This window comes from Rhea pennata, chromosome 17 (assembly GCF_028389875.1).
Source record: "Rhea pennata isolate bPtePen1 chromosome 17, bPtePen1.pri, whole genome shotgun sequence".
NCBI lineage: Eukaryota > Metazoa > Chordata > Aves > Rheiformes > Rheidae > Rhea > Rhea pennata.
The window spans coordinates 5,786,223-5,813,118 of NC_084679.1; the positions used below are offsets into that span (position 1 = coordinate 5,786,223).

Consider the following 26,896-nt stretch of genomic DNA (forward strand, 5'->3'; position numbering starts at 1 on the left):
GTTAAATCTTTCTTCTCTCACTACAAGCTTTCTTCCTGCCTTGAAGTCATTTACCTGCAGCTGCGATTTCACAAACTGCAGCCTGCTGCAAAGGATAAGGTGCGGAGGAGAGAGGAGAAGGGAAGACTATGTGCAGCTTGAGACGATCCGCTGCTATTCGAGATGTTCTGCCTTGTTTAACTCTGGCTCTGCTTTTCCAGCAACGCTCCACATTAAGAGGCGTATCTTCGTGACAGTATTTAGCTTGGAGAGTTCATCAGTGTGTCGTCTGTGTGCCAGCAGTGTATCCCACTGCCCAGAGTGGGGTGGCTGGGTGGGCAGTGTAGCAGTCCTTTCTCCATCTGGTGGAGGGATAGTGTAGTGGCTATCACATCTGCTTTACATGCTGAAGGTCCTGGGTTCAAGGCCCAGTGGAACCAGCACCAGGAAGTCTTTAGGGGGTTAGGTTTAGCTCAGTTGGTTAGAGCATGGTGCCAGTAATGCCAAGGTTGCGGGTCTGATCCCCGTACGGGCCACTCATTTGGGGGTTGGACTAGATGATCTCCAGAGGTCCTTTTTGTCCTTACCAATTCTATGATTTCCAGAGGTCCTTTTTGTCCTTACCAATTCTATGATTCTTAGGAACTAGTTAAAATATTGTTATCTGCACTTTAGAGTCACGGCAGCCCAAAGACTGGTGACTCACAGAGATGCAGCCTGAGAAAGGACTGTGCCTCTCGGCATGATGAAATGGCCACTGGTGAGGAGACAGGATCTACCCCTGAGATAGCCAGACTGATGCTGTGCAGGATGCTGTGCAGGATGCTGTTCGTTTCTGGATGCTATGAAGAGATGTTAAGCAACAGATCTAGCAGGACTGAAAGAATGTAATGGCAAACTGAAACACTCAAGGGTATATTGAGCAAAACTGTTGGAGACTACATACCATCTGAGTAATGTCTGAACTTCCTCCTTCACGGGCATCGCAAAGAGTGCTTTTAAAACACCTAGGAATTGTCTGAACACAGAGATTTGCTTAAGTATTTTGAGCTTAGAGAGACTCTGCTTGTTTGCAAGATTTGGGTGGTGTGGTTTTTTTTGTTTGTTTTTGGCAAATTCAGAAAGATATCAAGGATATTTCTTTGTTTTCGTGGAAAAACACATATGATTCCACAGCTGGCATTATAGAAATTTATTGAAATAAGAACTTGCTTATTCTACTGTGTGCTAGGTACTTAAAAATAGTTAAATAATTTCTTGTGCAATTTTATTTGAGAGTTTTCTGCAATAACTATTACTGACCAGTTTTCCTGCATAGACAATTCTAAATATTTGACAGCAATCTTTGAGAAGGTTACAGGTAAGTAGGGTTTGTTGCACGCCTGATGTGTCTGAAAATTCTATTACATACTGATGTACACTGTGGTTTTGAAACCAATTATAACTTTTCTGTCTAAACCAGTATTTTTTGAAACTAAAGCTGTTCTGTAGTGGGAAATCTTCTTTTCTATGGAAATATTTTATTTTTCCATGCAGTGAGCATGTTAATGATTATGAGAAATGATACGGATATAAACAAAAAATAAGTTTCTACTGAACCGGTAATTGTGTTATTTACAAAATTGATTCACTGATACTGTAAATATTCATAGTAAATATAGTTTGAATTGCTGACTTTGTTGGCTTTTGGTCTTAATAAAGTGTTCCTTTCTAATGGCCAGTTTTGGTTCTTAGTAGCCAAAACGAAATCAGGCTGATGACTATTTTGTTATAGTAGGTTTAGTAGGTTGTTTTTTTATTTTATTTTTATTTATTTTTTTTACTAAACGGATTTTTTTATAGTGAATTATGAAAGTTACTTTTCTTCTCTTTCTCTTTAAAGCCAGATGCTAGGAAGAAAATATATGTCCAAACACAAGGTGAGAGTTCTGAAAGAGTGACGAAGGCAGTCAGTTTATTTAAATCCCGTTATTTAGTACCTATATGTTTATGTATGTGTCTTCTTTGCCCTGGATATATTTTGTTTAAATGGGAATTGAGTCTGAAGTCCCGACTCCACTGAAGTTGTTGAACATTTTGCCATTGACTTTACTTGGAACGTTATTTCAATCTGTTACCTTAAATTTTCAAATCATTTAGTACTTTATAATTTTTTTCCCGGGTGCCTTACAGTAGGAATCTGAAAACTAGGGTAACTCCAAGCTTTCTCCCAAGCTTACAGAAGTCAATGGGCTTTGGATTAGATGTGCAATATGATTTCATACAAAGTGTTGAATGATTGTTCTCTGTAGCTCCAAATTCCTTTATGTACTCTGAGCTGAGTTCCCAGAAAAAATGACATCAAACAAGTATCTAATCTGGAGTATATTACTTGAGTAGCTCAGGGAACATTCAATTCAGCATTTTAGATGTGACTGCTTCAGATTCTTCTCCCAGTTTTGTATACCTAAATCTATAGATATAGCCTATAGACTTCAAAACTGACTGTATATTAGATAATATATATATTTTTTTGAAAGGTAAAGTGAAATATTTTCAAAGGAGTTATTTTGGAAATATTCCTTATGAGGATATTTAACCTGTATTTAAGCCCCTTGGAGGGTTTAGTTTGCTAGGAGAATAAATGAATAGTTAAATTAATAATTTCATTACTAAAATAATTAATTCTTAGTATAAAGCAAAACAAGTAAATTAAATTAACATTCAGTTTAAACTAATATTTATTTTTATATAAATTTCTTTTACCTGTTTTGCCATGGAGGAAGGATTTGGATCTGAGCTGAGTTGTATCTATTTGGAATAATTGGAATAAACCAAATTCTGTACCTGTGTGTGGTTTGGGATAATAAGCTCCCTCACATAATATTATCTCATATATAGATTTTTAAGAGGCCAAATTCAGCATGATGTAAATGGGCATAATTCCTTGGGTTACTGAAGAAGCTCGTATACTACATGATTGAACAAAACTTTATCTTCAACGTGAATGCTGCAAAAATGTAGTCCAGGCAACTTGGATGGGAAGTTTGATATGGGAGCAACTGTATCTGGAATTCAGTGTGTTTGACAGAAACATTGTTTTCTCAGGACAAGACTTAAAGTTCAGACTTAATTCAGCCATCCAGTGACCAGTAAAAAAAAAAAATGTATTTTTTTACTTTTTGAACACAGGAATTAAGACTACACCCAGTGAAACTTTTGACTGGTATAGATTTCTACAAAATGCAGGTAAAAATCTTTTTTTTTTTTTTTTTTTTTTTTTGCTATATTCCCTATATTTATGCTTAATAGATGTCATTCTGGTAAGAATTTTAGAATATGAGAATTAACTAGTTCTATAATAAAATGGCTTAATGATATGAAAAATATAAAACTCATTAGATTCAGATAGAATATCAAGTGCTACTCAGAATTCTGCTCTGAAATGTTATTTAGTAAACTACCCATGTGGCTTCCAGATTGCAGGTCTTTGCAGTAATGAATTGCAGCTGTGTGCTGCACTATGTGAATTGCATGAAAAGATAAAATGGTCATGATTTATGGTTCAGTATCCCCTAGAAGGTAAGTTAGACCAGAGCTGCAATACCTGGCCATGATGTTCTTTACAACTGTGTGATAGAAACTGCGTATGTCTTTTGCAAAAGAGCACATCAAGTGCAGAAGGGAAATATGCATTGATGTTTTATTATTTGGTCTTGATCTAGTGTCTTTCTCTGTTTTCATTAATGTAATAGCATGTAAAGCAGGTGAACTAATTTAAAGTCACCTGATCTTGGCAATAACTTAATTGCTACAGCTGTCTTGCCCCACAAGAAGAATTTGTAGGCATTTTACTGTGGGGAAAAAATTATTTCAATGTGATATTCATTGGTGTGGTCTCTGATAGTACAGCTGTTTTCTCTGTTAGAAATGAACCCACGCTATTCAATTGCTTTATCACATCAGTAAATGTGTGCCATTATTCAAAACCAGTGTCCAATTTTAAATTGAGCATTATGAGGTTATTTCATTCTCAGTAAATCATGGCACACAAGTACAGCGCCACTAAGATTAATAATTTTCTGAAGTGAAATGATTTGTCATTGCTAGTGTAGCCCTAGTGTTGATTAGATCTCATGTCCAACCATTTCATGATTAAACGAACAGTCAACAGATTGAGGAGAGGGAAGCTCCCCCTAAAGTGCATTTCATCTGATATATTGGAGACAGTTTTTTTACCTAATGTGTACTAATGCACAAGTGCAAAATAATTCAAAATGCACATGAAAAGAAAACTGCAATGTGACTCCAACAGATGTGTCTGTTAAATAATAACTTGAAAACTGGCATCAAACTATTCAGTACTGATTTTTATGACTCTTTCATCTCATTCATCTTCTCAGTCTTGCCTCTGTTTCCCTCTCTGGTGGCAGGCTGCAATTACCACTTCTCTTAATATTGCATATGGAGGCAGGTTTTTGGCTCTACCGTTTGCTTGCCACAGACTAATTAGAAGTTTCCATTGAAATGCTTTTCCTGGGATTTGCAGTTTCAAAGTGCTTAAAGTATTTAAAATTCTACTGAACTTGGAGCAATCACTAGAAGACTATTAAAAATTGAAGACAGTTTTCCTCAGAAGAATACCATTTGGATAGTGTAGGCTTACACAATCAAGTGCACTTTAAAAGATCCTTAGCTTTTATGCAGATAAAGCTGTCCGATGTGGTTCACCTCATGGCATTTATCTTTTTTTTTCTTTTTTTCTTTTTTTTTTAACTTCTGTCCTGAATTTTTATTCTACATCTACAGGCAATTAATGATTTTTGTGGGAAATACTTCCCCAGGTAACTCTTGCCTGTATCCTTAGCAGTGTCCTTGGACTTGTCAAATTCAGGGTTTCCAGGACAGGCTGTAAAGAAACAGCATACCTACCATACCAATTGCAGTGCATTTGAGCTGCTAGTGATAAACATCCTTGATAATCAGGCCACACATTGCCAAGTTATTCTTTAAAGTGAAATAGGCCCTTCAGAAAATTTCAAGATTCTTTTATAGAATAGATTTCATATGAATATTCTTTGTATAGAATTTCTCAGTCATAGAAAGCCTTAACACTTGACTCATGTTAAAATCACACCACTACATGAATAGTCACTGTAAATCCATAGAATAGCCTCAGAAAGAATTCAATTTTAGATTCAGTGTTAACTGAGAGTGGCAGAATGTGGCAAATACGTTTTACTGTTTACACTCATACACCCTTCCCTTTCTTGTCCCCCAAATGTGAATGGTACTAAAATAAAAGCTAAGGAAACTCAGTCTTTCTTAGCTTTCATTTGATACTTTGGGTGGCTAATATACATGGTAATTGCCTAATACAAACTGAAGCAGTGCTCTGAAAAGATTTTTATTGTCGTCATTATGGGTGCAATACAATTTCAGCACAAAAATCTTGGAATTGCTATTTTCTTCATAGACTCAGCAGCAGACTTAAGAGCTGCAGTGGTGGTGTTTGTAGAGTTACTGTTCTTAGTTCCTAGCGGCAGCATTTTCAGTGGCTGGCTGTTAAAACATTTATTGGCTAAATCTACAAAAAAGAGAGCTTTTAAAGTTAATTTGCATTGTAGTTATAGTCAGCTTCATGCTGTTTGTCTTATGAGAGAGAGACTGTAAGCAACAGTAGCCAAACCAAAAAGCTGAACCAAGCCCAAATTTCAACACAGACTTCAACAAGACAACTTGTTGAGTAACTCAGGCTATTTAGGAAAGTGCTGCAGCCTGTCAGTCTGGAGGCCAGACTGGCTGATCAAAATCGTCTTCTCTGCCTTTGTCATGTGGGAACCTATTTACAGCATAATCAGTTTTGTTATCAGTTTAAGATGCCTCTCTGTGGGCTTCAGAGAGACAATGACAGTTCAGGCTTTTGTGGAAAATTAAGTGACAGAAAATGACAAGACAGTGTAAGTAAATGTGAAAACTGAGGCTGACCTTCTCTAACAACTTAGCTCAAGAATGGAATATAGCTACGTAGTAACACAGAGACTGGCTTGACGTCCTCCTACCTTGATGAAAGCTTTCTTTTGATTTCACTGGAAGGTGGCTGAAGCACTGACGATGTAAACCCTCATAAACACTTAGCCATTGTGTGATTAGAAGGAGCAGATAACTAGAAGTCTATGCTAATGAACTGAAAAAGCACGTCTACCTGACAGACAAGACTAAAATCTGATTTTCTGGGAGGTGACATGGAATCATAAAATAAGATGCTTACTATACTATCAAATAAAATGTGGGATACGCTTTTGGTGTTCGATTTTTCTACTCTCAGGTAATCTCTGCTTCATAGCAAGGCTAATTTCAGAGCCTGAAAAGTTTACATGACCTGTCATGGCACAGACAGGATTTTACAGAGGCATTATATTTTCCTAGAGCTATTCAGGAAAAAAAGGACATGCATAAGGCAAATTAAGTAGTAAAAGTTCATGCAGATGTACAGCTAGCTATAGAAATAATGGTATGACAGTGGCAGTAAACTGTATTCCTCAGCAGATCTGAAAGCACAGACTTTCTTTTATTATCTGGTCTGCTAGAAATAATGAGATACAGGAAAAAAAGGAATGCTAGAGAATCTTGCAGTCTAATTTTTCTGGATTAGAGAGCTGCCCCGAGAAGTTACTAGGTTCTTTCAACTTTTGTTGTCTTCACAAACATGTTAGCAAACTCCAGCAAATATTCAGTGTGTTGTTGACTGCTTAAACATTTTGGATATAGATATTTCTGTCGGTTCCCCTTAATTTTTGAGGACGATTGCTTTGTAGAATAAAAGCTCAACTTCATAAAACACGTAAGAACATGTTTAAGAGCTGAGGGTGATTGTTAATTATGTTGCTAAAATGAGACCTAATTTGGCTAATAATTTGCTAAGTTCTGTTTCATTAGTGACTTCAATCACAGAAATTTCAGAATCAGTGTAAAATAAGACAGAATGTTGAAGCTGGACGCTGCCATGTTAAACAGGGTGGAAAACTTGGCTTCTCTGAGCAACCTGTTTTGAATAGTTGACCTGAGAAAGAGACGTAGAATTGTTGTTTAAATATCTTAAACAGAAATCAGACTCTTGGTGCCAAGAGACTAAAAGAGTTAATGAATGGTATTTCTACTGTGTGAACAAAGATATGAATACAAAGAATAAGGAAGAGTTAAAAGACTCTGGTTAGCAAAAATATATGCCAGAGTTGGAAAGATTTATTCAGGGTTCAAACTCAAGAAAATAAAATAACCAGATTTGAGTCCAAAATCTCAGCAAGAAACCTATAGATTCCTCCTTCTAGGAGATCTGTCTAAAGTGTTGGAGACAGATAAATGAACAATTTTCAAAAGGAATAAAAGACCTGGTGTGGTTGAAAGTGAATAGAAGGGAAAATGAGAAAGGTAATTCACCTTCACCATCTTGCCATAGCTTAGACTTTGCTTCTGAACAGAACAGAATTTGGATGGGTAAGCCCATGTGGACCTGGTGTGGTCATCCAAAGATCCTTAGAACACATCTGTGAACTTGAAGTCAGGGGTTGGAAAATTAATCCTAAAACCATTTATTATTTTGGACCTAGTATTGATAAGAACTGTTGTGACCGTAAGCAGTGTTTATGTTACTCGGAAATCTTTGCATTCTACGTTATAACCTGCAAATACAATATTAATATTAATAAATTATTAATAAATTAGTACAAACCAATCACGTTTCTCAAGTATATTGATATAAATTAATAAATTATTAATATTAATATACGTGATAAACATATTTACTCCCTAGTAAAAATGGATTTTAAGCTATAAATGAATGAACTTGTTTTAAGAACTTTTGTTTTGTGAGGTTGTGGAGTCAGGTCTAAAATAATTTTGAATGAAAAATTGTTGTTTGCTTTTTTTTTGTTTTTCCCCTCCATAGAGATTTTTAAAACATCCTACAAAAGCACAGCAAAGAATTTAGATAAGAAAATTATTTTTATTTTCTTTATGTGAACAAGTGGTAAGAAAATAAGTCACATAAGATATTCTCAGACTGCTACTTTACTTCTCAAAAAGCTGATGCTTGATATTACTCATTCACTTAGTGGCCTGCAGCTTTTCAATAAGATTAAAGATTTGCAGTAAACTTTTTAAACTGTACATCCACAATTGCTAAGCTTTTTTTCTCCTGATTGTAGCTAGAGGGATGAGGTTAAATGAATCTACTCTTTCAAAATCTGTTTGGATGATATTTGTACTTACTCTTGCTTTTCTGATAAAAACAGTGTCTTTACTAATGCTTCAGAAGTGATTCTGATTTCTGTGTTATCTGTTTTCCTGTTATACTATCCTGACATCTAAGATTTTTTTAAAAGGCCCATGTGTAAACTATCATAGTGTATCTAAGACAAGTTCCTTTACCTTTTTTTTTTTTTTAATAAGTACATTATTTCTAGTGAAAATTACTGTTTGTTCTAAAAAGACTTGATGTTACAAACATGATTGTCCAAGTTTGGGTAAGGAACAAACTAGGATCTTAGGAAAGGAACGGCGTATCTGCAGGCCTCAACAGGAAAGCGTTGCGTTCCCAAACCGTTTTCCCCTGCCCTTAGAATATTCCATTCTCTCATTCTGACTTTCAACTGAAGACCACAAAAGCGTTTACCAGAAGTTAAACCCAGGGCCATTGCTTTCTATCAAACAGTTATTACTTCTGCTTGCAGGCGGATGGGTGAGGTTAGATAGGCAAGTCTCGATTTACTGGGGCGCTTTGTGCAGGCCGCACTGCGACCCGGACTCGTAGCCAGCGGGAGAACACGCGAGTCTTGACTATTAATCGCATTTCATTTATTAAGACAACACACTTTGTGCCTGGCTCTAATGCTGTCAACAAATACACTAGCACAGTAGTTCAGTCCCCTTGCGACCGTGCAGTTCCACTCTGAAACGTTAAGTGCCGAGGCTACATTGCTGCGTTTCAGCTGAGAGCAGCGTAAGGCCACCTCTGCTCCCATCTGAACGAGGAGTTCTCCTGCCTGGGGCGGCCCCGGGGCGGTCCTGGCCTGCCGCAGGGTCTGGTCGTCTCAGCTCCCAGCCCTGCGGTCCTGCGTGGCGTGTCCGGACAGCGTGCTGTCAGGCTGAAGAGAGGAGCGAGTGGCGTTTCCATAGTCCTGTCAGTCGCGCGTGCTGTTTCAACCTCTCGCGTCTTGCTGAACAGGTGACCTGCGAAGCGGGCTCAGGACTGGCCGTGGCTAATGTGCGACTGTTTTTTACAGATAAGGCCAGAATAACGGATCAGACCAGGCAGTAGACTAATATTGACAAGGCATGTTTAAAGGGCGACTCTTACTGGCATTAAACGATTATTTTAGTCAGTGACACGAGTGTTGGTTGTAGTGGTGAGACTTACGTTCAGTGTGTAGCGGTTCTGAAGGACGGCCGGACAGCCTGTACCGTGCAGTCTTTGTCAGAGATTATGTACAAATCCATTTTGTATTTTCCTTGCAAAGCAAACGTAAGATGCATGAACCAGAAGATAAGCACACAGTACTGTTTCAAATCTTTGCTTTTGTAATGCTAAGAAAAGCAGGGAAAAGTAGACACAAGTATTCTTTGTTGCCTGGGGGTTTGTGTGCCATTCGAACAAGATAGTGGCACAGTGAACATATCAAAAGTGCAGATCAGTCGATTGTGCCATGTTTATGTATTTCTATCTCAGAACTAAAACACACACGGCAGTAAAGTCTTACTGTCGTTTAAGTAGACTTTCTGGGAAAGGTGGAGCTATGGCAAAAATTCAGATTGCAAAAGTCTTGTTTAAGCTCAGAGGAAAAGATATCTTCTTTCAAGTATCAGTTTTCACACAGCTGACAGGGCTGTACCTTGTAAAAGGCCACTACTGCAGTTACTCAGTTAATATGTTCCCCTCATTAGTGTTCTTGCGAGGACAAAGCGTACTAGAACGGTTGCTTTCTTGTAAAAATGGCTAGAGGTTGTTTTTTCTCACAGCAGGGATTGTAGCAAGCTTGAGAAAGCAACAGGTGGGGAAAAGCTGATAGAAGCATCGTCTTGATGTGCAAGTTAACCGTTTTCAGTGTATGGACAGAAAGGGAACGAGACATGTCAGTGCTGCTTCAGTCTGGTCTTAAGCAGGCAGAGAATGAACGTGTTGCCAGCAGCAGAGAGCAGCAGTGATGCTCTGGTAACACAGTCTTCTCAGGAATATCTTCATATGTTTCTAAGTGGATTGTGTTGGGGAAAGTCTGGCTATAAAAATGAATTAGATGATGACCAAGATCTACAACACACAGTAAAATAAAACTGAATTTTTGCTTCACTAAATTGAATGGTAGAGGCAAGGTGAATCCTTCCTTGAATAGCCCTTCTCTGGTGATTTTTTAGAAATGCCATAGTAGTAGTCCAGTGTGCCTAATGTCTGGTATTCGGAGAAAAGTGCAAAAAATTTCATAATAGACAAGTGGGTTCTGTAAAGTTGTACAAAAGGGATAATCTGCCAGAGAGAGTTGAGTCTTGTGAATACCTTAAAAAAAAAAAAAAAAATCAAATCAGTCGGCTCTTTCCAGAAACAAATATTAATAATTGCTGTAGGCAATTTCACTAGTGAAATAATTAGACTGTTATTCATGAGATTTTTGAAAAGGTACTTCTAAGTGCCACAGGAATTGAATGAAAAAAAATCCAAACTACAAAGTAAAATTACTGTCTGTAGGGCCTGTTTGCAGTTTCTCTTTTGGGTTAAAGTTTCCCTACAGGTAGCAGAGTGGCATTCAGGATTAGAACTGCTCTATTAGGGCTTTTCAAAGTACTTTAAAACCCCTATCTAATAAAACAAAAAGACTGAAAGCAATAAGATGGAAACAAAAAGGTGCTAAGAGGTAAAAAGAAGTTGTTTCAAACATAATGAGGATTGGAGTTGTATCAAGAATATTATAATTCTATAGTCTCTGGGTGAGAACAGTGAGATCTAGTTATTCATTACTATCTGACTGTGTTTTCAGCATTAACTTTCTGTTAACCTGTTTTTGTGAGTTTAGGTCATGACTGTAGGTCATGAGTTTAGGTCAATGAATTGAAATCATTGCTACACTGCATAAAAACAAAGAGTATTAATGGACCCGAAGAAAAGGCTTTTTCAATCCAAATGTTTGTGTGTTATAGATTACAAATTATTTCTTGGTCTAATAAACAGTAGCATATTACTCACCTTGTCTGCTGCAGCCACTCTCGACAGTTCAAGCTATTTAAATTAAATCAAACTGAATAATGAACTCTGTGACGGGAAATATTTTAAAGTCCCTGAACTGGCTTTTAATTTTTAAAGCAATAGCACTTGAATGTCGTAAATCACCATGCTTCTGATTCCCCCTCCATCTGCAATAGAGATTGGATACAGAGCTCATATTAATCTAGTTCCTTGACACGAGGAGAGGTATAAGGCCTATTTTCTAGCCTGTTTCTTCCAGGGCCTGGAACAGACCCTTCAGTTAAGTTAGCCCTGCTGCGTACAACCTGGTGAAGTAAAGTAAGTTCGTAGCAAGTTTGTGCGATCTTAGATTATAAATTGCATCAACTCAGCGATGCTATGTGAGGCAGCTCAGTTGTTCTCAGAAGATGACGACAGTGCCGCTGCAGTTATCCTCCTTTTATTAATCTTAAATCCTAGAGATAGCAATTCTGATCATACAGCATCTCCTGCACCAGCATCACCCTCCTGGCAGTGCTGCAGCGTCGCCCCAGCGCGGGAGCTGCACGTTGGTGTCCCCAGGCAGCCTGCTGCTGAAGGGGAACGGTTTGACAGTCCTTGTTAAGTTGCCTCGTGGCAGAAGATACATGTCATCTATCCTTGCCATGAGCTCAATAGACAGGAGAAGTGAAGGATGGCAAACTGATTGGTTTTGTGCAGTAAATCAAACATGAAAATGAGTGTTTATTAAATTATGGTGTTGCTATGTATGCTCATTCAGCGATTTGTGTATTATTTTATCATAAGCACGCTTTACCAAAGTTCATCGCATGGTGACCCTTCTCCAGAATTATGTTCTGAATTAATTGTGCTGTCAGAGAGCCAATGGCAACTGCAATATCATACATCAGATAGTTTTTTCTTCCTTTTTTGATATAACCTACAAAATTAACTTTTTAACGTATTTTTGTTGTGTATTTTCAAATTTATTTAAGAGATATTTTGAATATTAAAAAAAGCATTTTGAGATTTTTCCCAATATATTTTATAGTTGTATTTATTCTCCATAGTTAAAATAAATGCTTTGCAGTAATTTATTTTCTGGTTAGCTACCTTGCAGCAATGTTGGCACTAATGCTGGACATTGACCTGATCTTTTACAGCAAAATGTGTTTCAGATCAAGAACTGTTATCTCTACAGACAGTGATCAACTGAGTCTCACAATATCCTTGAAGCAGGTGTGGAGTTGTTATGTAGAAGCATATTTATTCCTATTAAGAGTAGAAAATTGAGAAATGCCCTGATTTGTATAGTTGCTCAGGCAGTCAAAGCTGGGTTCTGGTGTCCAAGAACACAGCCTCCCAACTTTTTTTTTTTTTTTTCTTTTTTCTTTTTTTTTCCCTCAAAGCCTGCACATTTTCTGCCTCTGAAAATAAACTGCTATGTCCTGTAAAATGGTACGTATGATTGAGTTCTCCACTGAATTGATTTGAGGGTTAATGTAAGACCAAGTCTCAATCCCATTTCTGGTACAAATTCACTCTAAGTATAGGGCTTCAATGTCTGTTCGTATTCACTCCATCTGTAAAAATAGACTAATATTTCAAAGAGCAGTAGTGATTCCTGTTGCGCTTTGGATCTTACCCCTGATGCAAGGAAAATGCTTTGAAAATGGGTTGTACTTAATATTGTAAGTAGAGCTACTGAGGTGTGAGTTTTGCTACAGGATTTTTTCTTTTTTTAATTAGAGTGAATTTTGTTTCAAATCACAAAGCTTGTATGCCTGTTCGGGGCGGGGGGAGGGGTGTTACTTTTCCCTCCCCCCCCGCTTTCTGGTTTTTCCTTTCTAATAAGCAAAATAAATAAATAAATAAAGGCAGCGCTGAGATTGGTTTCTTTGCAACTGTGCGGGGCTACCAGCGTCTGCCAGATACACTTTTCCTAAGGATCAGGGACTTTGAGCTTTCTGGAATTTGGTGGAAATCTATGGAATCTAATTTCGAAATTTAACTGAGTCTGCTGAAATTATTTCTCACTGAAATCAAAGGAAGAACACTGAGAATTTTTCAGAATCCACCCTATTACTGCTGTTATTAAGTCCTGTTGTATGTGCTCATTCATGAAATAATTACTTTGAATGTGTTTAACTTCGATATTTGCATTCAGATTTTTACAATACTTTCTTTCAGACATTCCTACAGACATGGACAATTTACATGTTTTTCTTCTGATATGTGGAGTTCGAAGAATCAAAGACCCTCTGTATTTAGTAGATGTATTTTCAGGTAGGTGCCCGCTCCTCTTCATATTCTTATGTTGTCCCTGGATGCATTTCGTTCAGATGCATTTCTTTTACTGTTTATAAGTTTGATATAAGCTGTTTTATTCGTTGCAAAAAACTTCATATTATATTTATATTTTTAAAAAAAGTGTTCATGTAACTATTGATCTGCTGCAACGTTATTTCTGTACTTTATCTCTTCCTGCCTGCTGGGAATAAAAGAGCATTAAAATCAATATTCGATGCTTTTACTTGTTGGCAAAACTATTTTGCTGCTGCATACAATATTAATGGAAGAAAAAAGATTTCACCTACTTTAAAATAAGATTTTAATCTTATTGCCCTGAGGCTGGTGCACTCATTTGCATGTGTGCTAAGGTATACCATTAAAATTACAAGCCAATCTTACCACCCATCCTTACGGCTCAGTACTGTAAGCTAGGCTGAGTTTTTCTCGTAGTCACATGGGTGACTGTTTTTGCCATATTTTGAACTTGTGGCTGTAAAAGGTTCAGCTATTCCAAATTGGAAAATTAGTTTTAATGATTCCATTTATTTTTTTATGTACAACTTCACCACCTTCTGACAGTTAACAATAAATGTATTTTATTAAAAGTAACTATTCTGGTTACTATTCTGTGATTACTACTGTTCTAGTTACTTCTGGTTACTACTATTCATTACTATGGGATCTATTCTGGTATTTGAGGAATGGCAGATTTCTCTTGCATACATAATAATGTAATTATTAATTGTAATGGTTGCAGTTGTTTCTACACCTTCCTTCACACAGGAGGAAAAATCCAAATCATTTTGGCTTAGTGGCCAGAGTCACTGCATTCTATAAAGCCTTGTTCTCTTGAGATGATTGAAAATGAATATCTGAGCTTAGTTAAATAACCCTTGAGTCATAAGAGACTGCATGAGGCAGAAATCCTGAAGACTACCTTTCAGATATGCTAATTGTTTGAATGCTGAGTATTCAGTCCTTTAAGTGATATTACAATATTTGCCTAATGCTACCTGCTTTATTCATGCAGCTATTTACATTGATTTCAGAGGAAGAAGACTACTTTGTGTGCTTTTTAAATATTAGTATTTTAAATTATTATTTGTGATTAGTTATTCTCCTATTCTGTTTTAGACTGGCACAGCAAGGAACCCAGTGTCCATCTGGGCATAATTGGACCTGCAGTAAGTTGTTACTGTCATTATTATTTTATTAGTTTGTTTATTACTAAATAGTTCTGTTTACTCACATACGAGATGCTACCATAATTCTTTCCAAATGGAACCTGAGTCAAAGGGCTTCTAACTTTCATAAAGATAATAAGATACAAACGTAGTAATGAAGGCTACTCTCAGTTGGTCTTAACTGTGGAAGTGGAACAGACACTGGTGGGACAGACCAGAGTTAAAGGTTCTGCTGTTAGCTGAGAGGCCACAGTGAGTATTTATCATACCTCGCAGAGCTTAGGCTTCTGGTGCTCTCTCTCCAATATATGGACTGTGTAGGCTTCAGATTTCAACCTTTATTTCTCTGTTGTGGTGCATGTGAGTTTGACTCACTGAGTACAAAGAATATTCACTTAGCATAATTTGTATGATAAAAGGGAAAGAAGCTAAGAGGGGTTTCTAAGAGGATGTGCACTGATTTCGCCTAACTGTGTTCACTTAAGGTTTTGTTTTGTTTTAATGCAAACTATCATCAGTAGAGCTAAAGAGTTTACAGCAACTGAAGATTCATTTTACACATAGTGAATATTCTGAGGGCTTGAGCTAGTTATGTAAAAGACTCATTTGGAGTACTTAATTTTGTATCTAGGTCACATGTATCCCTTGGTAATGCTATTCATTGATTATGGTCTCTTAAAGCAAAACATTTAGTGTTACGTTTGACTACAGAACCAGCTTTTGAAAATTAAAAAGTGTAAAAATATTTGTATTTTTAAATCAGATTCTCTATACCTGTTGAGTAGCATGAAGTTTGTTATTTTTTTGAGTGATTTTTAAATCAAGTATCATGACTTTTTAGCAAGTGACCAGTCTGAACCCCTCTGAAAAAGGAAGTGTGGACCTCTTTAGCTAAGTCCAAGTCTGCCTTAAATGTTTAAAAGGTGGCAAATGTGTTGCAGAAATTCTCTGCTAGCCCTCTGCATATGACAGATTTCTTTTTCTGTAGTCGCTTAAAACCTGTTTGAGTATACACCACTGTTTCTGTTATTACCACTCTGAGATCTGATTTCACCTAAATATTTGCCAGCACAGTATTTGCTGGGGGTCAGATCCTCAATGGTGGTGACTGCGCTGAAAATTGGGATGAGTGAGGGGAAATGCAAGTCTCTGAGCTACCTAAGTGCTCTTCCAGGTTCCTTTATGCAGCTTCCCAAGGCCCTGGAGAGAGGGACTTTTGCTTCTACTATGTTGCCTATGTCAATGGAGTATATTCCAAACTAAAAAAAAAAAAAAAAAAAAAAACCCTACTTGTAGGACTTAAAATTAATTGTGCTGCATATGTATCCATAGCAGCAGAAGTCTTGAAAAAACAGGCTGTAGCCTTGATCTAAACAGTGGAAAAGATAAGGCTACTGGCTGTGTCATTTGAAAAAGGAAAAAATCCTTGCAGGTGCTAAAAGAGTACTAAAAGCTTCATTATCTTACCTGGGAAATCTGTGGGTCTCTTATCTGTCTCATCTCTGATTCGACTTCATGTGACCCAGAAAACTTGCAGGCAATCTAATATATGACAAAATACACAAAATCTGAATGGGCAAATAAGAATTATTTTTCTGTTTTTTTCATTCAGTTTTGTTCTTTGTAAATTTCAGGGCATAGGATTTTATTTAAAAAAAACTTTACATTTTGATTTTTATCTGCATTATTTCCACGCTAATATACAAAATGATTTGAAAGTGAACTGGGGTGAAAGGTAAATCTAGAGCAGCTATATTGAAGAATCAAGAGATGCGCTTGCTGTCTCCAGTGTGGATTTTAGGAATTTTGGTTCTCTTTTATATTAGCTCATGAAAAATTAAAACAAATGTCTTTACAGTAAGTTACCAGAAATAACCCTATAGCAATGCATAGAAAGGATCAAGGACTGAACCTCCTTCAAACATTTAAAAGCATGTTTCTCTCATAGTATTAAATTATTGTTAAAGGAGGGCCAATTAGAGAATTATTTCGTGAGCTAAAATAAATCTCAGGTACATTCCATGTGTTTGGCTCTACTGGTGTTTGGCTCTACTTTTTTTACTCATGTTACTTCTCAGACCACAAGATCCTGTGGGAATCAGTGGCACTACCTGTGAAGCAAGTCATATTTATTATGAATATTAAAAAAGAATACATTAAGAATAATAGTAATTAAGAATTTAAAAAGGCCTGCGTGCTGTTTTCTGCTTTGTTTATATTAGATTATTGGCCTTTTCCTGCATTTGCAAAGCACAGTTGTCTCAGGATGAGGTCCTGTATAATGTAACACTTTCAGCATTTATCTCCTGCTTCATTTTTCCTCTTGTCCATTTCTGTTTTAAATAATGAAGTAATTTGAAACAATAACTTATTTTTAGCATGTCTACATTCCAAGAATAGAAACTTAGAAAACTTTTTAAAAGTTCAGACCACAGAACTTGTGTTCAGCTGTTGGGTAGCCTCTTGAAGCCCGCTTTGTATGCTCTGTGTGATTCTTAACTGTTCTTGTAGGCAGTACAGAATACTACTGTGTTTATAATGATATTGTTTTTCATTGACAGCTATCTGTGTTTATAGTGATATTGTTTTTTGTTGACAGCTATTTTTCAGCTATCCAACTTCTTTCTATTCCTGTTGAGACAGTTTTAGTTGAATATCTGCCTCCAGAGATGGAAGGACCTATCAGGTCATGTAGTCCATCTCCTTATAGTTCATGACTGCTACCTACTTTATGTTTTCTGGGCTGGTTTTAAAATGAAACAAGTAATGGCACTCTCACTGCTTTCTGGAAGAATATTCCATGTGCAAACATACTTTAGTGTTGGAAAGTTGTTCCTATATACAACCTTTATTTTTTTTTTCTTAATTTCATCATTTTTATGGCATACATTCCACAATCTTCTGCTACGCTAAGCAATTCCTCACTGTCCATCATGACAGCATTTCAGTAACTTGGACTCTGATGTACTTGCTTTCCCTTAACTGCCTTGTCAGTGTTTATAAACTTGGGCTTTTTGGTACTTCCTTTGTACGTAAAAACATCCTTCAACTTGCTTGGCGAATAATAGTCCCTTAACCCCACTTCCAGAAGAACTCAATGCAACAGATAAATCTTGCTTAAATATCTGAGCTTACAATTTTGTAAAATATCTACAATTTAAGCTTACTTATTCATAAAAAGGTAGATCAAAAGTAGTGATTTCTTCCTTTCTGTACAACTATTGAGGTATGAGTTCTGTTTCTGGCTGTCACTGATTTGTTGTGGTATCTTTGGGAGCATTATCAAGTACAGTGATTTGCATCGTTCTGCTGGTGGACATGGATAACAATAGTTCTGTATCTGCATATGTATGAATTTAGATACACAAACATATGTGCACACATACAGATGCATATATATATGTGGTTATATCTATTTATTAGATTCTGTTTACAGATTTTAGAATTCTGGTAAGATGTTGGGCATGCAAGTGATTAGGATGTATAGATAATTAATATTTTCTTAGAGAGAATCTAGTACCTCCTTAATAGAAATATGGAAATCCTTGATAATGTAAGTCACGGGTTTTTGAAAATGTTTGGACAGAGATTATTAAAATTGCAGAGGATTTGCTGTAGATCAATAAGAAATTAAAAAATAAATATCACAGGTCTTTTTCACCCCCCAAAAATGTTTCCTGTCAAGAGGGATTTTTCACTTAGTGTATAATAGAGTGGTTAAATTTTGGTCATATGTAATAAAAGCCAAAGACAATAGCATTGTTTTTACTCAGGTAACCAGAATGCAGGATCATCAGTCAAGTTGTAAAAGGCTAGATTCAAATCCATTTTCTGCCTAATTCAGAGCATAATCTCTTATTTCTTAAAAAATTCATTTTCTTCACTATTGCTTTGTTCACATAATATTTAAGCAGTCTGTATTCTGCTCCAGGATACCCCACAGCACAGTAATTAGCAATCTCAGATAGGAGATGATGTTAAAATTTTAAATTCCTTAGCCTGAAGAGCTACAGCCTAAATAACTGTCTTACTCACTGAGATATTTTTAAAAGGAAAGAGCTACTTCCACTGTTATGCTGACAGCTCTTCTAACCCGCTGTTCTGTTGTTTTTCAAGAAAAACTTTATTCAACTGAAATTTTTGTTAGAAATATTGAAATTAACTGTTTCAATATTTTAACAGTGGGTTGTCGATTTTTGTTTCAGACTTAAAGTTTTGCTGATTTAGATCCCGTTTGCCAAATTGTTTCAGCTGACTGAAAACTGCATCGTTAGTTGTCCTAGACTGAGGTAGTAGCGCTGCAGGTTAGATCAGGAGACGTTACGTTTTCGGAGAAGCTGATGTAGAAGGGCTGAATTCGGTACGTTAGTCAGGTTCCTAAACTTCTGGTGCGTTTGCTGCAGGCAGATCGCGTTCTGCCGCAGACAGCAGTTGTGTTTTTCTGGGGATGCTCGTTCTTGCTGTGCCTGTTCAACAGTTGGACAGATAAAAATTGTAATGTGGGGTTACCTGCTGCTGTGAATAAAGCTGATTCTTTACCCAGTGATACTGTCAAAACCTTGCAAACCACAGACACCAAGCAAACTCCCCACGCGTATTGAATGTTTGCAGAAATAGCTTTTGACTCTCTATTACCCAGGGCAGTTTTCTGACAGCACTTTGAATGTACTAAGACCTGAGATTTTTTTTCTACAAAGCTTAGATGGCCACAATAGTCCCAGCATCGTAATGAAGGTGTTTCTGTACCATTTCTTCAGGTTGAGCTCATAGCTGTTTAGCATAGTTCGTTTATAGAAGGTCCCCTGGATTTTGATCACTATAGGTCCTGTGCTTAACAGAAACCTTCATCTTTGGACAATATTTGATCCATGACTTTCTGCAGTGTTGAACGTGTCTCAGGTGCTTCTTTGCCTCTCAGCAGAGTAGAACTTCGTTAATAGGACTCCTGGTCCTGCTAGGTGGGGTTCCTTGCTGCGTACCCACTGCACTGTCCGTGCGTCGTCCGCTCTGATAGAAGCTGTTCGTGCTGTGCAAGCTGCCTTCCTCTGATCTCCGATGAAATGTGTCGCTCTCTGAAGGCTTTCCCTGTGTTAAAGATCAATGCACAAACGATTGTTTAACAAAAAAATGATAGATAACTTATGAGCACGTTTGCCTGGCACATTGATAGATAACAAACGAAAGCATGGAAGGAAACACCCCTCTGCCTGTAGAAGGAGCTGGGCTGTTGAGAGGCTTTGGGTTGAAATAACCCTGTCTTTTCCATAGGTTCTTCTGAGAATGTGCTATGTTCCTAGGCAGCCTGCCATAGTCAATTGGCTTAGGAAGCTTTCACGTCTTTGAAGCGCGTTTCCAACTTACTGAGCAGCTTTAATTAAATCTAATTTTCTGTTATATTGAGACTGTGGTTAGATGACTATGATGACTGTGCCCCCTCAAGTTCCTAAATGTAGCTCTCAGGGATCACTGTTGCTTCCCTAATATTGTTGCACCCATCCTGAAAGTAGTATTTTAACTGAATTTTCATATTCAGGCCAGATTTCTTGGAATATCTATCAATAGAAGAATACAGCTTACAGGACTGTGGACAGATGGCAATTTCTTGGCTTCCACAGGAGTAGATAGGATAGAAATTAATATTTTACAACTTTTGTGAGTCACAGACCATACTTTTTTCATCCTTCTAAAGGTAGAAAAGCAAAAGCCAATATCTCACTGCGCATTAAATCACTTGCATGTACTCCATTGATTTCAATGGAAACAGAGTATAGTTCCTCGTGGGAGGAACTTGGCATTAAAACAGTGCTTTGGAGAGAAAGCTGAAAAGGTGCTTATGTAGAAATAGTAATCATGAAGTTCAGTATAAAACATCCAAGGAACCTTTGAATTGGCGTATCGGTTAGAGTATAAGTTGCTGTCATAACTTGTTGCCAGGATTAAGTGGTGCTACAGGAAAGGGCACCTGTTTTCTCCCATACTGTTACTGAAAATACTTTCTCAAGCAGTTATGTGAGCTTTTTGTTTTTTACATGGAGTAGGAATTATTCGAGAATGCAAGAGTGATTTGCTTGAATATTTTGATTTATGAAGCCCTAGGTTTCATGACATTAATTATTCTTTTCTTCAAAATACACAATCACAGCTATTAAATCACTTCTGATTTTTTTCCAAAAGTTTTCTAAATTGTTTTGTTACTGTTCTCTATCTTGTATTTTATAACAAAGAAATAACACATTAGCATGCATTAAAAAAATAAGCCGTGCTGTCCTCGGTGCTTTCAACTGCTGTGTGCTGTACAGCCTGTCATAAATTAATATATTCAGTCTGCCTTGATAAAAACAAGTCCAGTGATGTTCTTCATGTCTAGTTAAGGATTTCCAAATTCTGTTTGCTTCGTGTTAAATGAGAATAATAGACTTAGTTAAGGTTTGTAAATAAACTTTCTGGAGTTAATTGCCCATCTTAATTTTTAATAATTCTAGCTTATTTTGTATAAGTTTGCTTATTAATTTTCAAGCAAAATGCATAACGTGCATAAAATCTATTTGACTGTCTCAGTTATACACAGATCTCTTCCTGTGTTAACTAAAGCCTGAAAAGTACCTTTCCTACATCGCGCTGTTACCTCATACATAAAGATATTTGGCACATCAGTGCATTGTTCCTCACTTAGATTTTATTTGTCAAATCAGTCATTTGAATTATGGAAGCATTAGCAAGGCGATTGGAAACCAATCCTTCATTCATTTTAAGTAGATCTACAGCTAATTAGAACCTGCAGCCAGAGGGGTGTCAGAAGACAAAAAAAAAATGAAAGCTCCCTTTTAAGAGTGCCCAAAGCTGACGTGAATTAAGAGCAGCCACGTAAAGCTTTACAAGTGGAGCAGTCAGTTCACATGCGCTCTCCTGAGCATTAACATCCCTAGCGAGAGGCCTGTTCTACCTGTCGATCACTCACAAGAGCACTCATCCCAAGAATCAAAGTTACTCTACCGAATAACCTATCTCTGGTATGTTTTTAAAGCTCAATTTACTTATGTGTTTAAATACTGTAGCAAAAATGCACTAAAATTGATGTGTATTTGTTTTTCTGTTCTGGATATTTCAAATGTACACTATAGTTTCAAAGTAGTGCCATATACCTGTGTGTATATTTCTTTCTAGGTTGATCCACTTTTTACGTGTGAAGTCAAAGAAAAAGTTAAAAGGTAAGAAGTGTTAATTTCATGCCTTTTTATCTGCTTCATATTGAAGCTGCTGTCTGGCTAGTTTTTTAGATCATGTCCATAAACACTCATTTGTATATAGAATGAACACAGATGCAGTTCTCTCTTTATGACTAACAAATATGTTCTGATAATTTGGCACATAATGTTCTCAGACCAGATATTCTGTACATTTAAAATTTTAGTATAACCAGTAGATCGCTTCATGTTTTGTGTTCAGTCGCATCTGATTTAGAATTAGGTATGATTTATACTTATTATTCTTTCGGGCTGTTTCATTTGTTCTTTTACTTTGACTTCTGCAAGATTTTGCATGCTGTTGTGAGTGACTGAGTAGGGGGACAAGTACAACCCTGAGTAGCTTTTTTCTGTCTCTAGTTTATGTGCTTCCTAATTGAAGGGTATGAATTTTAGAGAACAGAGGGTGGTTTTTGTTTGTTTGTTTTTGTTTTGTTTTGTTTTTGTTTTTTGTCTGGAGTAGATAGAGTTGCCTGGCCAGAGCAGAACAACCTAGAACAACCTTCTCTGATTATTAATATCAGTCATATGCCTCAGGGTTGAAATCTGCACAGAGTATGTGTTTTTTGTAATTCCATTTTCAGAGAGAGAATATTTTGCTTGGTTCCTTTCAGGTTATTAATGGAAAATGTCTCCTGTAATCATGCTTTGATACTGCAGTTGATATAGTTATTTATGTCTACAGAAGCTGGGTGTTACGGTCTGTAGAGTCAGAAGAGCAACATTTAGCAAGGTCTGGTTGACAGGGAGCTGGTATTAGGGTCAGATGCACTTGTGCTCACATCTGGCTTAGTGACCTCCTGGAGAGCATGAAAAGGCAGAAGCAGGCTCAGCAGCTGGAGGAGATTCTAGCTTCTTGAAACCAGTCACCAGTCTGAAAGAGCTCAGTCACTTCATCAGAGACAGAACACCTTGCTGCCCTGTTTTTCTGTCCTTTGCCCTTGATTTGATTGATCTTGATTAATCTGAGGAAGATGATAATAATAGGAATGTAACCATTAAGAAAAGAGACAGCAAGAGTGCTTATACCAGAAGAGGAAGCAGAGCAGAGCTGACAGAAGCATGGTCCATCCAAAACAACGGTTTCTGTAAAGTCAGCACCTCCTGCAGTTGATCATTCTTATGATCCTGCTTTTTCCCCTCAACACTTCTTATCATACATACTGTCCCTGTGTATATAAACTGTGTGTTTTTCATAAAGTACTGCATGAATCCTTCCTTTATGCAGTAAATTCTTACGGGAAAGTGGCATCCCTATCTGCTGAACCGAGCTCCTTCAGCTGTGAAACTGGCAGTGGTTAACAGAGACTGGTATTCAGGGATTGATTCTAAAGCTCCAGAACAACAGATAACAAAGTAGCAGAGAGAGAGTCCACCTACAGAAAGCTAGGAAAAATGTGGTAAAATGACCTGCCCATGGGTGAGTGATTGTTAATGCCAAAACCCTGTCTGAACCCTTCAAAGGGCCACCTTCCATCATTGCCCTAAGTTTTGGACAGTAAAATTCTTAGAACTCATATTAGCGCTTTATTTCTAGGGCACCTGGAGTACATTTGTTACAGGAGATGTCACAAGATGATCTTCATGCTGCAATGAAAAGATGCTTTGCTGTGGTGAACAGCTCTATTTCAGAGGGAATGTCTGCTGCAATTCTGGAGGTAATTTCATCTTTGCAAGAAGGGTGTTCAGTGAGGTTACAGTGAATCTGAAATAGCCTTTTATCAGTGGAAACACATGTCAACATTTTATGTCCACGTTTCAAAGCTGGTTGAGACTAAACTAAACTATTTCTTTTCACAAGTGTTACTAATTAAGGTTTTTTCCCCCTTTAAACTGATAGATTTTTATAGTTCTCCTGGTTATTTATTTTTAAAGGGCACAGTGTAATTTTTTTCAATCCTGTTAAATTAACATTACAGACCTGAGATACGAGAATTATTCTGATTTATTGGGACTGCTGCTATTCTTGATTCAATGTCTACTTCCTTGTAATGTTGCTAAAATAGATTTATTTTTACATCCTTTCACAAAGCAATCTAAGAGCTGTATTTGCTTATTTAATTCTGAAATGATTAATGAATGAATGACATGCTTAGTTAATTTTTTTGCCATCAGTACTGAAAATTAATAACCAGATTTATTTCATACCTGACAAAGCAGGGCCCTGCTTAGTATCAAATGCTCTCTAGAAAAGAAACATACTTGAAGTGGAAGTTCTTTGGGCAGGGGCCGTCTAATATTCTGTTCTTTTAGTGGCTGCTGCGTGTTGGTTTATCATTGATGATCACAGAAACTGTTACGTGACTTGTTATTGATAATGACTCTCCCACTGCTGTTTCTTTTGAGTAATCACGTGTTGCATTTCCAGCATGCTTGTCAGTTCTTTGTAAGTAAGCTCACTAAGTTAGCAGCATAAGAATTCTGAAAATTAAGTTACGCTGATATATGGCAAATGCGCGTTTCCTTTCTGAAATGCCAGTTGTTCAGAGGTGGATGCAGATGCTGTTTCACAGCAACAGTAGTATAGAAACAACAGTTAAGACAGATTGTGACATTTCCAAAGTTATCAGTGTGACAAGCTAGACAAATTTTTAACATTCAGTAGTTGTTGAGATGAAATGGAGTATGCCAACACAGTACACAGCCAAAATTAAGTCAGTAACTGAGAGGAGTAAGTGTTAAGTACCTGTCATCTCCTCTGTGAGAAGACCTTCCTTTCAGAACTACTCACATAGCAACAGTTGACCAAAAATCAATCTGATGAACCTCCTGTGAGTGCTAGGAAGTTACAGAAGATGAAGAAAAAAGCCCAAACAGAAAGAGGGGCTGTTCCAAGACAAGATTTCTATAGTAGAAGTGAAATTGTGCTTGGCATGGCTTAAGTCAGGAGATGAGAAAAGTGTGAGCTTTGAGCTATCACAATTCAGTTTACTACTGTCCATTTCATTTTATACTGGTACTCCAGGATACGAGCAGTTAGTAGAGACACTTACTGTATTTTCTCAAGTAAGACTTTCCTGCTAGCTCTGCTACAGTGCTGCCTCTTAAACTGCTCCGTGAATGATAGAGTTCATGTGAAGGTGCACTCGGTATTGTAAGAGTTTTGCTCTTAAACAGTCCCACATTCAGGTCAGAACTATGAGGCTATAAGGGAGTGAGATAGCAGATGCTAGTAGCTGCTTACTTTTTATGCTAAGTTTTATGTTGCTGCACCTACCTCTGTATAGTTATGTAAGAATTATTATAGAGAGCTATAAAAAAGGCTGCATATTCTTGTTTGGAAATTATGATCTCCTTCAGGAAGATTCTCTTCACAGGAAGCAAAATAAATCTATACGATTGGCGTAACCCGTTTCTTTTTACCAGCCTCAGTCTTGTATTAGCCTAGTTGAACAGTGGAGGGATAGCCTAATCTCTGGAATGGTAACTCATGGCTTTGAGTTTGTCATGGAAGTCATGTAACAGTGATAAAAAGAGCTGGCATGCTTCCAGAAGCCTGAGCGCGCTAGTTCAGGTGCAGATCTGTTACCAACTACAGGCACGCGGTGCAATCTTGCATTATAGGAAGGAAGCTCTAATAGACATAGCACAGATGTAGTGAGACAACAGTTCACTTCCCAGTTTGATCAGGATTTTTGTTTGCAATCTTGGACAGATTAGTTGATCAAATCTGTGTCCATTGTTTTCCACCTGAAAAATGCGGATAATTTTTCACATGGCAGATTTAAGACTAAAATCTATTGTTGATTCTGCTCAAATTCTGAGTTGCTCAAATATTACAGTGACGAATGTATGGGTGTCTGCTGAGCCATTATCCACTGGTTAAACTCTGTAAATTAGGAGGAGGCTGAGGCTAGATTAGAAGATCAGAGCTGCTCCCATCAACTCTACAAGCAGAACTAGGTTGTTAGCTATCTCTTGAGAAACTACCTGAAGCTTGCCCTTGTAGTTACTCCAACCCATTTGAATACTTCTTCTAAACTTACAAGAATTTTGGTATTGTATGACTATCTAGTAGGCAGTTGTATGGTGGGATTTGATAACAAGCTTATAAAATATTCTATGTAAAATCTATCTCTCAGGGGAAGTGTCAGTCTAATTAAGTCAAGTCTCAACCTCAGGCCAGCAGTAGGAAGGGCCATCTGCTAAGATCTTGTTAAATTAACAAGGCAGAAAACTCTGTGCAAGAATCTTTTCGTCCTTGTCTAGAAATAACATCTTCCTTGAATTTGAAAACGGAGCTCTCATCCTCTTGGAAGTTCAAAATTTAACAAGATCATGAATCTATAAATGCTGAGCACATACATAGCTTGCTTTTAGTATGAGATAAATATGAGATAAATATAAAATCGCATCTATTTCAAACCAGCCTTAAGGTTTGAAACAACCAGAAATCATAACTAATTATTTTGTCATGTAGTACTGATATCTCAGAGATCTTTGCCTTAACTGATCTATTTTGTGTTTGAAATTTAAAGAAGAGAAAATGAGCATGATAGCAAGCATTTAAAATACATCTCATAACCTCAGAACGTGCAGTAGTGCTGCATGTTGATGAGCAGGTGATGGTAAAACAGGCACTATTACGAGAAAATTTTGTACGTTTTTTCCCTATAATTAGAAAGCAAAATGTTTTGACCTTAGCACCATTTCATCAAAGTATTTTCTCTGCTATAAAGAATATTCCAACTATTATAAAGAGCATTAAATTGTTAAACCTCCACAAAAATAAAAGCCAAATTAAAAAAAAAAGATAGTCATAGAAAAGGAAGATGGCCAGTACTCTATTCTGCTGTAGTACAAAATCCAGTCTTAGCATGCGAAGTACAGGCCTTATAGTTTGGGACAGAAGCCAGAGAAACCTATAAAAATAAAAATGAAGAGGTGTAATCGAGGAGTAAAGCTGAAGAGAGTCCAAAAAAAAAAAAAATGCAAATAAGATAGGAGGAAGAAAATAAGGGACAATCCAAAAGACATAATAGTAAACAAAAACTGTATTTACTTTA

General features: G+C 37.0%; 1 protein-coding gene across 1 annotated transcript in view; it reads left to right on the forward strand.

The window, feature by feature from the left end:
- GLT1D1 (glycosyltransferase 1 domain containing 1) overlaps window positions 1-26,896 on the forward strand; it is a gene marked incomplete at its 5' end in the record, with an annotated part of 63,525 nt that overhangs the window by 22,757 nt on the left and 13,872 nt on the right. Inside the window, 6 exons of the mRNA XM_062590356.1 lie at window positions 1,862-1,898; window positions 3,151-3,207; window positions 13,361-13,456; window positions 14,597-14,646; window positions 21,811-21,854; window positions 23,428-23,548. Of these exons, the coding sequence (XP_062446340.1) occupies window positions 1,862-1,898; window positions 3,151-3,207; window positions 13,361-13,456; window positions 14,597-14,646; window positions 21,811-21,854; window positions 23,428-23,548 (405 nt within the window). The remainder of the gene's footprint in view (window positions 1-1,861; window positions 1,899-3,150; window positions 3,208-13,360; window positions 13,457-14,596; window positions 14,647-21,810; window positions 21,855-23,427; window positions 23,549-26,896) is intronic.